The sequence below is a fragment of the Zingiber officinale genome, chromosome 6B (genome assembly GCF_018446385.1).
Source record: "Zingiber officinale cultivar Zhangliang chromosome 6B, Zo_v1.1, whole genome shotgun sequence".
Taxonomy (NCBI): domain Eukaryota; kingdom Viridiplantae; phylum Streptophyta; class Magnoliopsida; order Zingiberales; family Zingiberaceae; genus Zingiber; species Zingiber officinale.
Window position 1 is genome coordinate 80,135,613 of NC_055996.1, and position 16,652 is coordinate 80,152,264.

Below are 16,652 nucleotides of genomic sequence, written 5' to 3' on the forward strand. Positions count from 1 at the left end.
CATAATAGAATGAGAGATGAATGGATGTATGACAGTCTAGTTGTAATATTGAGAAGAATATTTTCTCTACAATTGAAAATGAGCAAATATTGTAATATTTTCAACAAATGTAGTTTTGTAGAATCCAATTGTCTTCTCTTGTACTGACTCGTCAGCCGTCATAGATTTCTGTGCCAACCCTGAACTAAAGCTCACCTATGATTTATGGAAGAAAGGTAGACTAATCTTAGATTTTTCTACATTTCTAGTTTCTTTTTTGCTGAGTTTTACTAATAGAAATGATGATTAACATATTGTATTATCTATTATTCTCAGCTACGACGTTGTCAAGTGGACATCTACTAGTTACCTTTTGTTCTCTTCATGTGGCGCTATGAAGCTATTTGAGCACAATTGCACAAACTCTCGTTTAAATTTAATGAGAAACTATTCACTCATCAAAAAGCTAATTTATAAACCCTCAATTTAGATTAGACTAGTCAAAGTGACTTACCCAGCTAAACAACGTAAAATAAATTGAATCAAAGTTTTACTAACATATTTAAAACTGGACTTAGACAGGCTAACAATTTATTAATGAAATGATCAAATTCAATTAATTATGAAAATGTTTTTATATTATATAATTTTTTAAATTATTTTTGATGGATTGGTCCGTTTAATCCGTAGTCCATATATTATTACGTTGAGTTAAATTCAAGATTTTCTAGCTCCTTTGGATGGCGGACCAACCAATCCCTTCCCGTCCGTTTCATAACGAATTGGTCTGACAGCTCTAATCAAGGTGCACTTCTTTCCCGAGCCATCCGTCGACCAGGTTTTTTAAAATTTCGATGAGAATTTCCGTTTTAGAAACTTTATTTTATAAATTTAAAATAATTTCAACAGACAATTGACTATAATTACTAGTATTATTATCTTTTACCCTCAGGTAGATTTAAAATGCCCTTAATTGTTTTTATGTTATTATTATTTTATTTTATTTTATTATCAATTTCTGGGATGATAATTTAAAATGGTAAAATAGATATTATAATAACATTTGAGAGTAAAATAAAAATTCCAAAATTTTCAATATGAAGGTGTATTTCGAAAAAACTCTTAATTGTTGGGGCATGTTAAAAATTTCCGCTTCTTTTTAATCCGCGAAGCTCGGCTCGCAGCTTCCTCCCGTCCTTCCTTCTTTTGATCCCTCTCTTTCCAACTGCCTCCTCGTCCCGTGACCAGTTCATTTAATCGCTTAAAAAAACTCGATTTTTATTGTTTTGTTCCTCTTCTCGCAGTCAATCGTGTTGGAAATTCTGCTCCTTGTCTTCTCCTCCTGCAAATCTCGGTCGCCTCTCCGAATCCAGGGACCTTGAGGCCGTCGAAAGCTGCCTGCTTTCGCTTGAATCGCTGGCGATCTTCTTGGTAGATTGCGATGGGCAATTCTTGCCGGGGATCGATTGGGAGCAGGTTCCTCCGGAATAGCTTCTCCGCGCTCAGGATGCCGGCGTCCAAGCGCCAGCAGCGCTCGGACGACGGTTCCCTCGACGACGAGACGCCCAATAAGCACTCGTCGAAGAATCACGACGTCGCCTCAGTCGCCGCTGCCCCTGCCTTAGCCACGTGGCGGGGTTCCGACCCCGCCTCCAACTCCGTGCTCCGCCACAAGACACCCAACCTAAAGGAACGCTACGTGGTGGGGCGGAAGCTAGGGCAGGGGCAGTTCGGAACCACATACCTTTGCACCGAGATCGCCACTGGGGTCCGGTACGCCTGCAAGACCATCGCCAAGCGGAAGCTGATCTCAAAGGAGGATGTGGAGGACGTGCGGCGGGAGATCCAGATCATGCACCACCTGGCCGGGCACAAGAACATTGTCACCATCAAGGGCGCGTACGAGGACCAGATGTACGTTCACATTGTGATGGAGCTGTGTTCCGGCGGGGAGCTCTTCGATCGGATCATCGAGAGGGGACATTACAGCGAGCGAAAGGCAGCTGAACTCATCCGGATCATTGTCGAAGTCGTGGAGGCTTGTCACTCGCTCGGAGTTATCCACCGAGACCTGAAGCCAGAAAATTTCTTGTTGGTTAATAAGGACGACGATTTCTCTCTCAAGGCCATTGATTTTGGGCTCTCTGTGTTTTTCAAGCCAGGTAAGAGCATAATAAGCTCCCAACTTGGATGAGAGACTTGATTTGCATTGATTCTTAATTGTCTTTTCTCAAAATAATTATTTTCTACCCTCTCAATTATTATTATTTTCTCAAAATATATTGCCAGTACATGCTCTCGTCATTCCTTGTCAATCTTTATGAGGTTGTGACATTGTGTGACTACGTTGATTGGGCAAACATCTCAGTCAAATAAACAAGAAGCCAATGCATTTAATACTTTTCTTCACTATAAAGAGAATTTGCAATAAAGTAGATTGTATCAAGACATGGGTTGGAAGATCAAGATGGCTTCATTATTTCACAATTTTGAAAATTATGTCTTTATGTAGTTAGTTCATAATCTTAAACATAGGTGGCTCTTTATTTTGTTCTAGTTTATGCATTGTTATGTTTACGTTGCTTCTTTTATGGAAGATGTTTATAACATAGATTAATGACTTCCTAGTTTGGTACATCTCACTTATCTAGGCATATGGGATTTCCAGATTAGATATTCTTGTATGGCTTACTGCTACAGAAGTTGTATAATGAAGTAAATTAGGTCAGCATAAAGATTTCCTTTCAAACATCTTTGAATATATGTGAATGACTATAGATGTTTCTAGAACCGTTACAGTGATTATGAGCAATGAAGTCCCATTGCCCATAATTAATCACAAGGGAGCTATTCAATTCTTAGTTTTAAATGTTAATATAGAAGGGCTTGCTCCATATGGTTGCATATTTACTTTATTATTGCCGGTGTCTATGAGAATGAAGACTAAGTTTGTGTCAATCTAAGGTTTTGGAGGATATCATTTTTGACATGTATCAAAATGGTCAATCTAAGAAATGGCCTTGTTGAAACCATTAAAGGGAAATCTTACTGTTGCTTCAAGCTTGCTCTCCTAAGTTTTGGGGATACATTGGTCCTTTAATATCTCAAATGGAATTGTATCGTGTATATTTCAATGCTATATTCTAATACGAGAATTGTTCTATGGATGCTAAATCATTAATGTGGTTTTGCAAAAGTACCTTAATGCCCCTACATTGTTCACACGTAAGATTTGAAAGCAAACTTAAGTTTTTGAGAGCCCCAAGGGCAAAAGTATGGTTTCCTTTTTTTGCTTTTACAAGTGTAGTTCTATCAAACTTTATTATTTATTTATTGAAAAACACCTTGATGGCCTTACATTGTTTACCTTGATGACTCCAAAACCTACACTGCTTATATGATTAAAATGAGAGCACATAAAGGTTGCTTGAAGTCTATGGAGTAGAAATATGCAATCATTTATATTTTTTGACAAATGTAGGACCATCAAAGTGGTTTTTGTTTCTTAAGAGTTCTAGGAGCGAAGATTGAGATATGATATGTTATTTTTTACGAGTGTATGACAATCAAGGTCCTTTAGGCAAAATTTTGTATATGTATGGCCCAGAAACACATTGATGAGCCTTTTTAATGCATTTCAACTAAAAAATAATTTCTATGTATAATTCTCATCCTCGTGAATTTGCATTTGTTTCTTTGTGAAAAATGATTAAGTTTGAGCCAAAAAAAATTTAGAGAAAATTAGAAAACTAATTTCTATAAGCCAGGGCTGATTTAGGGCAGATTTCCCATTTGTGGCACCTAAGTTTGGCAGTTTTTGCAATGGAGGCACCTAAGTTTCTATTTTGTTAGATCAGACACCCTACTTTGTTTTTATCCCTAATCATTGCACCAGGGTTAATTTAGTTTGTAAAAAAAAATTGTTTGATTGGGGAAAAATTAATTTGGATGTATGATTTGGGAAGAATGAAACTTAAGTATGCCTGTGAAGAAATTTGCCTAATTTATTTAATCATTACAATCATTTGCGATGCATATGAGGGATGAAGAACCTGACTTGATTTTGCATTCTATAATTAAAATACAATTAGAATATAAGCATTAAATGTTACAAAACATTTTTGCTCAATCCTACTAATTTTTGGATAAAATGATTGCCATAGCTCTTCATGTCATCAGGTAAGCTGACCAACTCATACTCATACTGTCATACAGGCTACCTACTACATTTCCGGAATTTGAAAACTAGTCTCTGATTCATGCTCTAATGTTACTATAATGTGCTTCAGAGTTTTGGTAGTGCTATTTTGTTTCGTTTGTCCACTACTTTCTATGCAAACTGACTTCTGTTTCTTTTAACTTGGAGAGACATAATGTGGTTTCTGTAATTCATTCAGGTCAAACTTTTACTGATGTGGTTGGAAGCCCATACTATGTTGCTCCTGAAGTACTTTGCAAGTATTATGGACCAGAAGCTGATGTTTGGACTGCTGGGGTTATATTATACATTCTATTGAGTGGTGTGCCTCCTTTCTGGGCAGGTATGGTGTCAATATCTTTGCATTTTGTTTAAATAAAAAATTAACATGGAAAATTTCAAAAACTTTTAATTTTGATTCCAGAAACACAGCAAGGAATTTTTGATTCAATTTTGAAGGGAGTCATTGATTTTAAATCAGATCCATGGCCATTTATCTCAGAAAGTGCCAAAGATCTCATAAGGAAGATGTTATGTTCTAAACCTTCAGAACGTTTGACAGCCTATGAAGTACTATGTATGTGAACCCTTTTGTCAACTACAAAATAACTAATGATTCTTATTGATACACTTAGTTCAATTGTCAAGTATTTCTTTTTTTTTTTTGGAATGGTGGAGGAATTTTAAATACACAGTTTGGTCTTAGTTTTTGTCCTTTTATTCAGTGATTTGGTTAGCAATTTTTTGTATGAGAGGATTAGCGGAGATTCTATCTTGATACAATTTAATTGTCATTTGTGTTTTGCCTCAGTTCATTTTTGTTTTCTTCTTTTATTTGGAGAATTGCAATTTAATTGGCCACTGGTGGTTTGAAAGATAACCATTTTGTTTTATTCAAAATTTGGAACACTAGAAACATGATGATTCCAATGTTTTTTGTGATTAACTGCTCAATGCCAGTGGCTGCTAGCCCTTAACTATAGGCTCATGGGATAAGAAGCCAAGAGGAGGAATGTTTCAATCATGTTGGTTAGAGGAAAATAACATATAGCTAAATGCACTGTGAATGATCTTTCATCAGTGTACTTGTAAAGATGAATGCATTGCTAGTTCTTAGACTGAATATCCACTTATCATATATTATTAACCTTTGGCATCTGAAACTTTTTTTTACATGCATAAACTTGATTGTCTTTTTTTTTCAGCTTTGAGTGGTTTTCACAGAACATAGGAAATACTATATAGTGTTTTTGTTGAGAACTAGGCATCCCAAAAATTGATTGCAGGTTTTTTTTTTCATTTACAGGCTGGAGGTCTTAATTTCTTGTCTAGGGAGTAACAAAAGTTTGGTTTAGGAGTAAAAAAAAGTGTTAAAGGCTTGTGCTTGTAAGAATCAAGACTTAGTTGATTAGTCATAGATATTATCTATTGGATTTGATCATCCACTCAAATTTCAATTAAATGAATGTTATCTTGGTTTTCTGTTTACTGTCTTTGTATGGTCAGGTCATCCCTGGATTTGTGATCGTGGAGTTGCCCCTGACCGAGCTCTTGATCCAGCAGTTCTTTCTCGCCTCAAACAATTCTCCGCTATGAATAAATTAAAGAAGATGGCTTTGAGAGTGAGTTCATAGCCTAACATCTTTCCGACCTTTGTTAATCAGGATGAAGTCTATTGCTGTTCTCCTAGAAGTTTGCTCTATTTGGACATTGCTGGATTATTCAAATATTATTTTCACATTAGTAAAAAAATTCAAGGGCTCTTGGCTACCACTTGCAATGAGACTAGGAATCTATACATCCAAAATGATTAATCCTTTCTTCATTCCAATTACTCATGGTAATCTCTTTCTCACCAATATGAGACTAAAGAGAACATCCTGCCAATCCATCTTGACATTTGGCCTGACTTATAAATCCTATTGACAATATGAAAGAGATGTTGTTCCTCTTTTAACTGTAGGCCATATGCCACATTGTGAAGATTGATTTGCATCTTCTTGAACACTTTTATATTGGAGAATTCAATAATAATAATGGTCAAACAATTATCCCTCTTAGATGTTGTTATTGTGGTGTTATAAATCATAACTACAATTTTTTTGCTATTATATCTAAGGAAGTACACTAGGTGGATACATACTCTACCATCTGGAAAAAAGAGCAAGGGTTTCTATTTTTATTTTGAATATTTGATGGATGCTGTGCAACGAGTCTAATAATTTTAGATTGTGAAATTAATTCTTTATCTTCTATTAGGTTATAGCTGAAAGCCTCTCAGAGGAGGAAATTGCTGGATTAAGAGAGATGTTCAAGGCAATGGACACAGACAACAGTGGGTCAATTACCTTTGATGAGCTTAAAGCAGGTTTGCGAAGATATGGTTCTACTTTGAAGGATACAGAGATTCGTGATCTTATGGAAGCAGTAAGATAACATTCCTAGAAAGGAATAGTCGAATCTGATAATTACTTAATTACATTGATCAAGGGATGCTTTAATGGCTCTGTCCATAAATGTTTAAGAAGCACTTCATTCCTTGAAATAGTTTGTTAATGTTGAGTACATTCTTTTTGAACATACCTTTTGATATATGAAGATTAGTGCTTGTAGATTAAAAGAACCAAGTTTTTGTGCTTCCTTTGACATTTTAAAATACATTTAGGCTGATGTGGACAACAGTGGTACCATCGACTATGGTGAATTTATTGCTGCAACAGTACATCTCAACAAATTAGAACGCGAGGAACATCTAGTGGCAGCTTTTTCATATTTTGACAAGGATGGAAGTGGTTATATCACAGTTGATGAACTTCAGCAAGCTTGTGAAGAGCACAATATGACTGATGCTTTCCTTGAAGACATTATTAAAGAAGTGGATCAAGATAATGTGAGTAATATATTCTGAGCTATATACAATTTTATTGACCCAGATACCCTATTCCTTATAAATTTATAGAAAGCAAAATACGATTTCCTTTCTTAATCAGAGATACGCATCCTCATACTTAACAAATTCTAGTTGCTATTTTTTAGTATTAATTGTGATAACTTTGTATTGTTTTCTCTGGTGTTGTTTACCCAAACCACAAGCTGTGAAGTTCAAATGTATATAACCTCATATTTGTTTGTGATAAGATAGCAATCATTAAGATAATTTAGCTTTTGTAACTAGACAATTATTCTTCATGTTCTACTATGTAATCCTTAGGTATTCTAAATGTTTTTATTATCTTAAGAAAACTGAGTCATTGTCACATGTACAGCTACTCCAAAGCATTAGAAAAGAGTTTCTTATTTTCTTCTCCTTTCCAGTTTTGTTTCGAAAATCATAAGAATGTATTCTCGTCTTCCTCTTCCTTTGCTTGAGCATGGAATGATGCTTCCCTCATGTCACATTTCACAGAAAAGTGTTGGGACATATGCTTCAGAATCCAAGTCTCCACACAAACCCTAACAGAAAGTGATTTGATGTTGCAGGATGGTCGTATTGACTACGGTGAATTTGTCACGATGATGCAAAAGGGTACCATGGGAATGGGACTCCGGCGGACAATGCGGAACAGTCTAAACATAAGCATGAGAAATTCTGCAGGACCGTTTTGAACATTCTTACACGTACAAATTCTGTCAGAAATTACGCTTCCCATCTCTTGCCTCTGTTTTCTTCTTTGTATTCTTTTTGTTACAAAATGGATATGAAACAGTTAAAGAATTTGAGATTGTCTTATTTTTCTTTCTTAAGACTCGTGCAACTAAATAACAAGAGAACTATAAATTGTCATGCACTCTTCTTAGAGAGGAAAAAGATAACTTCATATCTAAGCTTAGGGTATTATCTAGGATAAACTAGGGCAACCAAGGAATGAAAAATAAGAAAACAAAGGTGCATGGTAGGACCCTCACAAACATGACATGTCTCTTTGCTCCACTTATTCTTCAACTGGTTATGAAAAAAGGTTTGCACTCTGTCTTTTCTTAGTTCCTACTCAATCACTAAACTATTTACCTTTCTTATCCTTTGTGTTTGTACCTATTTGGTTGATCATTATCCTATGTCATGCACATGTAGTGCTCCCATCTATTAACCTGCAAACTTTTTATTTCTTTGCAATTAGCTATGTCTTTACTGATTTAAGCATCTATTTAAAAAGGTAGCTTGTGTTGTTTGAATGCTTAGCCAAGTCCTCATCTGTCCTTACTTTGGTCAGATGTTATTTCATCTGTTTTTTTCTCTTCTTTCAATGGGCCTGTTAATATATTAACTCTGTTTTGATATGAGATCTTTAGGGATTGAATTCTTATATGTTCTTTGAGGCTATCAAAGTTGGAAGTCAGTACTTGTTATCAACAACTGTTTTTTTCTGAAATATTTTATTTACTTCATGAATTGGATTTTTTTTTTTTGATGTATCTAATCTTGACTTTGAGGAGACTTCTAGGTACAAGAACTGTAATGACCTTTTTGCTAACAAAAGAACTGCAATGAACCCGATCTTTTCTCTGGTTGTGGATCATCTTGTTACTGATTAATGCTCGATGAGTTTTGATTGATAGAGCCATTCATCAATGAAGGGAGAACATCTCACACAACCATCATTACATCACTAGTTTATTCTAAGATTCTCCTATCTTGTTCTATAATATTGACATTTAATCTGCAACAGGGAATTAAAGCAATACCTAACCTTTTATTTTCAGAGACACTGTGGCTCACCTTTTTAAATTATTGATAATTGTGAGGTAAGGTTTGTTGCTAAGGCCTTTTCTTAAGGAAAGAAGAAGAGTAGACAATAGTGTTTTGTTCTTTTGCTTTTTTTTTTATTTGCAAGAGCACATATGGCGTCCGATGGCTTCTCAAAGGATTATAATAACATTTACTAGATTATTCTTGCTGTATCTTAAATTGTCAGTATTGTTTGTTTTTCTTTGGGTTGTCCAATTAGTTGATTATGTATGATTGAATTTTGAGTCGACATTAGTCAATTCACTTTAGGGTTTGTTTGTTTATATGTTATTATTCTTTCTTTTCTTCCTTTTTCAACTTCTCTTTAGGCAGAAATAAAAAATTAATCATCAATATCATGTAACAGCTAATGTGTGGTAAGTTGTACCCTATTTTTATTAATGATCAAAATAGCATACATTAGAGTTGGATCTTACAACGTGAATTTTTATATATTTAATATTATATTTGAGTTCTGAAGATGTGCTTGTTGAAACATTACAATTAAATTTTACAATGTGTTCTAGTTTTAGTATAATGAATCTATTCATTAAATATTTATCAAAATTTAAACATCTAAATAGTATCCATTCTATTTTTATTGTCTTAATTATTTTTTTTATTTTCTAACATTAACATAATAATTGAATGTATCTATTCATTAAATATTTATCAAAATTTAATGTTAGTTGACAATCTAACACTATTGTCCTTTATCAAGATTTACTACCGACAATGAAACGTGCCAATAGCATCACTCTATTTTTATTGCCGTAATTATTCCTCTGTCTGAATATTGAGGGAGTAAAATCTCATAATTTGAAATTTTTATTTTATTTTTTTTAATATCTCAGTTATTTAGATTTGTTAAGTTCAGTCAATTATGATTTTAAATTTTCAAACTCAATTTTATATATATATATATATATATAATATGATTTTATATTTCAAGTAAGTCGACTGTACTTTATATACTTGAACCAGATAGATAAATTAGAGTTCGGATAATTTAGTAATCGACTAAATTAATTGATTTTATTTTAGTTCGACTTGTTTGATTTAATAGCAAAGTTTGATCGATTTTGTTTGTCTAAACAATGATCGATTAGTTTAATTTTCATTTATTTAGTTTGATCGATTTAATTTGTAATTAAATGCTCTCCCTTAGTACTAATTATGAATAGTAATTAATGTTGGATCAAGAAGCACTAGGCTTTTATAATTTTTGGATTCGAAAACGTATCGAGTTAAGCAGTAAAATAAGAAAACAAACACATAAAGATGCGAAGTATTTACTTGGTTCGGAGCCTAGGGTGACTTCTACTCCAAGGCTCACACTCGTTGAGCGTTTACTTTGGGAAACAACTATAATAGCGCAAAAGAGTACAATTGAATATTACAATTAACTGTACTAATAATTATACTGACAATACGAAATACTAAATTTGAAGCTCCGGGTCGTCGGGGTGTTGCTATAGCATTTCTAGAGCGTCTCTTGAGCAGCACACAGGAGAATGATCGTTTGGAATGAGTTGTTTCAAAGTCCTAGTCGAGACCTCCTTATAAAGCTTGCTGAGGGCGTCCTCAATCCCCTTGAGGGTGCATCCAATCGTCGAGTCAGTCACGCACGGATAAGCCCAGACTCCATCGCTTATCCATTTGAGGGCGCCTCCATGCTCCTTGAAGGCGCCTTCAAGGCTGTCCGAGGCGCCTCAAGCCTCCATGAGGACGCCTCCAACTCCATTGTGCGCACCTCTGAATATCCTTTGCACCCGAGGTGCCTCCAAGCTCCATGAGGGCACCTCGTGTACTGTTCACCCGAGACAAACTTTATTTTTTAGTCTCTGTAAAACATGTTAATTCACAAAATACCAACATATCCTGCAAAATAAAGTTAGCACATAACAAACATAATAACAGAAATATTTTGACAGTCTCTGGACTGTCCGATTATGACTTTAGATTTCCGACCGGAAACCCTAGGTTGAACCGGCGCCTACTGTTCCCTCAGCGGGGAACGCGTCCTCACCTACTCCACTCAGGAGAGTATACCTGTTTGCCAGTCCGGTCCTCCAGACCGATTGGACTTTTGCTCAGCGCTCGAGTCTTCCGGTCTTCATGCTGAACGCCCGCTCCACGACCCGTCCAGACTTCCACCTAGTTCGCGACACCAGGATTTGCACCTAGGGTTACCGCCCCCTAGGACTTTTGCCCGAAGCTTCGACCCGCCAAGACTTTCCACCTAAGGTTATCACCCCCTAAGATCTAGGGTTACCACCCCCTAATGTTTTCCCTTTGCCTAGAGGACTTTTTTTCACCTAGGGTTACCACCCTATAAAATTTTCAACCTACCTAATCGCAGTTAGAACTTTTACTTAAGTTCACTTAAGACTTTCTTACCAAGCTCATTCAACATATCAAATAACTAAATATCTTAATTTTGAAATTTTTTGACATAAATTGATTCATGGTAGATGTTCCTCGCACCAATACTTAATACACATGGCAGCAACTATAATCTAACTGATATAAATATTATAGATAATCATGCTCAAGTGTTCATTATCCGTTTTCAGATTATATGAATCTTATAATTAAAATAAACATAATCAATAGCATATCATAATAATACTTAATGATAACTATTATAATATGCGCACATGTAAAATCTTATTCAACTCAGTCCACACTTATCAATATCATATTATAACAATTATAAATCATAATTATTACAATATAACTAACTAAAATTTGAAACCGTTATAACATATTTGTATGTGAGATCTTAGTAACTCAAATCAATATGGTAGTCAAAGATGATATATTCATTTAGATATTTTTTATAGTTTATTTTTAAATTATATAAAGAGAGATAAATCATAAAATAAGTTGATTGTCAAATTATTAGAAGATGAAAATATTTTTTTTTCGAATGGATCATATCTAATTCTAACAAATATATCATTCTCCAACTAATTAGACATCCTCGTGAAGATAACTCAAATCAATATTGATTATTAGGATATTATAACAATCAACGGTGGAGCCAAGAATTTTTGTCAGTCCAGTCTAAAAAATTCTAAGGCTAAATAATTAAAAAATATACCTGAGCTATTCTACACAAATAGTAAATTTTATATGGAAAATAATTGCATTTATAAAAAAATTATAATAACTTTCTAGTGGACCCCCCGGTTAAAGCCTAGGTACAACTGTACCGGGCTCCGCTCTTGATAATAAGTATGATTCGTAGCTTCATTCGGAGTAAGAGGGATAATTTGGATAATAAAAATGGGTGAGATTAATGAAAACTGAGTATTTTCTTTTTGATAATTCTAATAAAATGGAAATTTATTTTGGGAGGATGCGTGATACTATTATTTTTAAAAAGAAAGTGTTTTTGTGAGAGCTTTTTGGTGTTTAGGAAGTATAAAAGGTGAGATTTATCTTCTTTTTTTTTAAGAAAGAAATCTCAAGTTGATTAAGAGGAGTTTAAGTCGTAAATAATAATTTATTCAATTCTATTGAATTTTTGAAATAATAGCACTTTAAATTTAAATTTTGAGTCATGACAAATTTTTTAAATCTCAGAACTCCTGTTTTTTCAGAGCAGAGAGAAAAAAAAATCAAAAAAACTTGTACTGATTGTTGGTGAGAAAAAGAGGAAAAACAGGAGGATTTAGTATAGTAAAAGATGATTATGATATCTCTTTTCTAGATAGATCATCTTGTCCTAGATTTTGTGAAAGATGTCAGTTAAAAAAAAAAAGACGATATATAGAATTTGAAAGGGTATATTAAAGTAGTTCGTATCCTCTGTCTCGAAATTTCTCTGTCCCCATGTCTCACTGTCGATCGAACGATCCAGATTACATTTTAAGGATACCTTGCACATCACAAGGATACTGCACACATCTTAAAGATGTCATAATGCCTTGAGATGTAATTTGGACCGTCCAATCGACAGTGGGACATAGAGACAGAGAAATTTCGGGACATAGGATCCGAACTAATATTAAGGAGCTATTAATTGATTTAATTAATTAAACCAATCAATCTTCTCTGGCGCGGTCTACACATGAATTTAATTGATTAACCACTTAGTCAATTAATTAATTAATCACTAATTAATCTCTAGGACACATTAATTTAATTACTTGATTAAGTAATTTAATCAGTAATTAAATTAAATAATTAATGATTAATATAATGACTAATTGATTTCTCAATTTATTTTGATGCGTATTCGTTTTTATGAATTAGTTCTTATGTTAGCTAATATTTTTATCCAATAATAATAGATTAAGCTTTTATTATTATTTGAATAATTTTAAATATTAATTTTTCATTCATTTCATAAATTAGTTTACAGTCACGTAGTTATCAATGTTTATTGATTTGAAAATCAATTTTCCGAACCATTCTACCGAGGAATATAAACTGACGATAGAATTCGATCTTAGGAATAATAATTTTTTTTATACATAATGCGGAAAACTTTGAACGAAATTTCAATCATGTCTTCCTATATGATATGATGTGCTTAAAAATCCTGAATATAAGTTGGTAAAAGATGATTACGCTCGTCCCAATGTTTTCGTCAATTCATCCCAAGGATAACACAGAGAAGGTAAATTACGGATGACTATTAGTCTTTAGAATAATGACTGACGCATGAAGGAGGCATATTCGAACTCCATATATACTTCAAGTTGGCAACACTTTATGCACTAGCTACTATACCGCCCTGAAAGAAAAAAAAAACCTTGAATACAAAAATGCATAAAGAATCTTGGGTCATGTGCAATGACAAGGCATTAAGCAGTTTCCCAAGCACCTACTATTTGAATCCTAGTTACAATGCATTACAGTACATTTTCCTCAAATGAGATTGATTATTGGGCGATGAATTACTTGTACTTTCGGATTTACCTAGCGGTCAGTCTATGAGACCAGGCCATCCATCTTCAAGATTAATTGGACCAAAGGCTACATTTGGATTATATATATATATATATATATATATATATAATCCATGTGTCCCAAAGTGAATGCACTCGGGGTGTTCAGATCGCTTTCGAGCTTCCTGACTACTTAGTCGCGAATGGATGGTTAAGCAGGATATCACTACTATATAAATATATGAGTGCATGCGAGGCATCCGAAAGTGATCCAGGTGCCCGTGAACATCCACAAGTATATATATGGGTGATATCCTACATGCCCCTATGAATGCCTATATATATATATATATATATATATATATATATCGTGTGTGTGTGTGATTTCAAATGGTCTTCTTGTTTCTATGGTTCTTAGTAGGGGATTATTATTGGTGTAAGGAGTAAAAGTGAATACTAATTGATCCTGTCCGCGAACGTCGACTGATGATTCATCGATGAGCTAGCTAGATGACCAACTTAATCATCAATAGTTGAATGACAAGGAGGACGACGATGTGATATAAAACCTGTGCAGAAGAAAAAAAGATAACAATAAAAGAGGGTTACGGTGACGACCAGGGAGTTTCCTGGCACAGGCAATCTGATGCTCAAGTTAGAGGAGGAATATGAAGATTAGGGTTTTGATATGTAGAGTGGTGTATATATATGCATACCTGGGAAGTTGTGAAGGATCCTCTTTTATAGAGAAACCATAGACCTTTTCCTCTCTTTCCTTTTACATGATCATTATTTAATTCCTTAAATAATATAAGATTTAGTCAAATTGTCACCATTTCCAAAAATGATCAGATTAACCATCTCTATTCTTCAGTTTTGATTTTTTATGCTGATTATTCCTTAAATAGTACAAAATTTAGTCACGACATCTTATTTTTCATAAAATAACAAGATTAATTGACTTTCTTCCCGTTTTGATATTTCATCCTGTATTATTGAGAAAACGGTAAGTTCGAGAGGCCGGTGATCCAGGAATCCCAAGAGAGTCGAGGGACAGGAGTTCCAAGAAGGTTAGGAGTCGAGAGTCCCGAGTGAGTCAGGAGCTAAGAGTCTCGAGTGGGTCGGGAGCCAAGAGTCTTGCGAAGGTTAGGAGTCGGGAGTCCCGAGTGGGTCGGGAGCTAGGAAGCTCGAGGTACTTTGGGGCCAGAAGGCTAGAGAGGTTATGGAGCCAGGAAGCCCCAGGAGCTCAAGAGTCGGGCCTTGGACCTGTCTTTGAAACTGATGGTCCTCAGTCGACCAGCAGGAGGGGGTGAATTGCCTTGAAAAAGCAAATAGACCTTTCTCGGTCTTTTGAAATAATTTAGACAAAACACATGTATAAAAAGAAATAATAAACTAATTAATAAAAGAAAGAGACATAGAATTTTCCTTGGTTTGCAATGAGAAGATTGCTAATCCAGGACTATGAAAAGCTCACTTAGAATTCTCCTTTGAGCGGATTAACCTCTTACAACGTTAACAGTTCACAATTAAAGTAGTAGAACAGAAAATTGACTCGTGTACAAGTAATTGTCTGAACTACTGAGACTAGGAATCTATTTATAGTCTACTGGTCGAATCTAACCGTTTGCTAACGTGGAAGCTCCGAGCGTCTTGAAGGGCTCCGAACACTTGGGTCTAGATAAAACTTTATCCACGTCACAGCGATTCACTCAGGATAAAACTTATCTAGTCCGGGCGCGTGGAGCACCTCCGGGCGCTTGGACCATGTTGACGTGGCATGTTCGAAGCTCTCCAAGGGAGGCGCCTTGGGGTTGTCCCAAGGAGTCCGGGCGCTCGGACCACCTCTGGGCGCCCGGAGCATTTGGGCGCTTGGAATTGCTCCAAGCGCCTGGAGCAGTCAACCTTTGTTGATTGTTCGTTTCTCCTTCGTTCTGGCTCTATTCATTTGGGTGATTTCGGCCATCCTGAATAGGACTTACCCAAACCCATTTTTCCGCCTTCTCCTCGAGCAAGCTTCTGCTTGGGCTTCTCGTCCATCGAAAATGTCATGCGCTTCCTTCTCGTCTGCCAGCGTACTCTTCTACAGCACTTCATCCCTTAGACGCACTGAGCCCGTCGACTATCTCTCGTGTCATCCTTCTCGCTAACTACGTATTTCTCTCGACTTCTTATGCTCCTAAGTTCCTGCACACTTGACACAAGACATTAAACACACACAGGATCTAACTTAACTCAGTTGACCATATCCAAACTACCTCGGACACCTACAATCTTCTCCTTTTTGATGTACATCAACCTAAGTTAGAGTTAGGGTAAAAACATAGAATTAATAAAATGTAAATTAAAATTAGAATTTTGCTAACTATAAAATTACAAACATAACCTCCCCCTAGACTTAAGCTCTCATCTTTCATTCTCCCCCTTTGATCACAGCAAAATAAAGTCAGAGAAAAACAAAGTTAGATAAAAAAAAAATTGAAACTAGTTCTAAGGGTTAAGGAAATAGAATTCAAAGTAAAAAATGTTTTTACAAATATTTTTTCAAAAAATATGAATTTCCAAGATTTAATAATCACACTTGCAAATTTAATTTAAAAATAAGTTCAATATTTCAAAAAATTTAAAATTTTTTTCTTAAAGTTCAACAGAAATATATGAATATGCAGAAAAATTTTTATAATTTTTTTACAAAGAATTTTAGCATAAATAAAAAATTTTGTTCAGAAATATAGTTTTTGCAAGATAAATTTTAAAAATTTATTTTTATTCAAATAAATCTCTAAAAAAATTTTAAGTACTGAGAATAGAATGCATAACTAATGAAAAATTAAATTTTTTAAAAATA

The 16,652-nt window shown here is 34.7% G+C and overlaps 1 protein-coding gene across 1 annotated transcript; it reads left to right on the forward strand.

Annotated features, from left to right (window-relative positions):
* Positions 1–1,169: 1,169 nt before the first annotated feature.
* On the forward strand, positions 1,170–7,921 carry LOC121992824 (calcium-dependent protein kinase 26-like). The gene is made up of 7 exons (XM_042547414.1): positions 1,170–2,141; positions 4,377–4,520; positions 4,602–4,754; positions 5,684–5,799; positions 6,437–6,604; positions 6,843–7,067; positions 7,658–7,921. The coding sequence occupies exons 1-7, from the start codon at positions 1,421–1,423 to the stop codon at positions 7,781–7,783; spliced, it is 1,653 nt and encodes a 550-aa protein (XP_042403348.1). The 5' UTR covers positions 1,170–1,420; the 3' UTR covers positions 7,784–7,921.
* Positions 7,922–16,652: the final 8,731 nt, after the last annotated feature.

Bases quoted from the DNA above. Each gene is read 5' to 3' on its own strand.
- LOC121992824 (XM_042547414.1), top strand. From the start codon at position 1,421: ATGGGCAATTCTTGCCGGGGATCGATTGGGAGCAGGTTCCTCCGGAAT. The intron at 4,755-5,683 runs GTATGTGAACCC...TTGTATGGTCAG, and splicing joins GACAGCCTATGAAGTACTAT to GTCATCCCTGGATTTGTGAT. The intron at 6,605-6,842 runs GTAAGATAACAT...AAATACATTTAG, and splicing joins TTCGTGATCTTATGGAAGCA to GCTGATGTGGACAACAGTGG.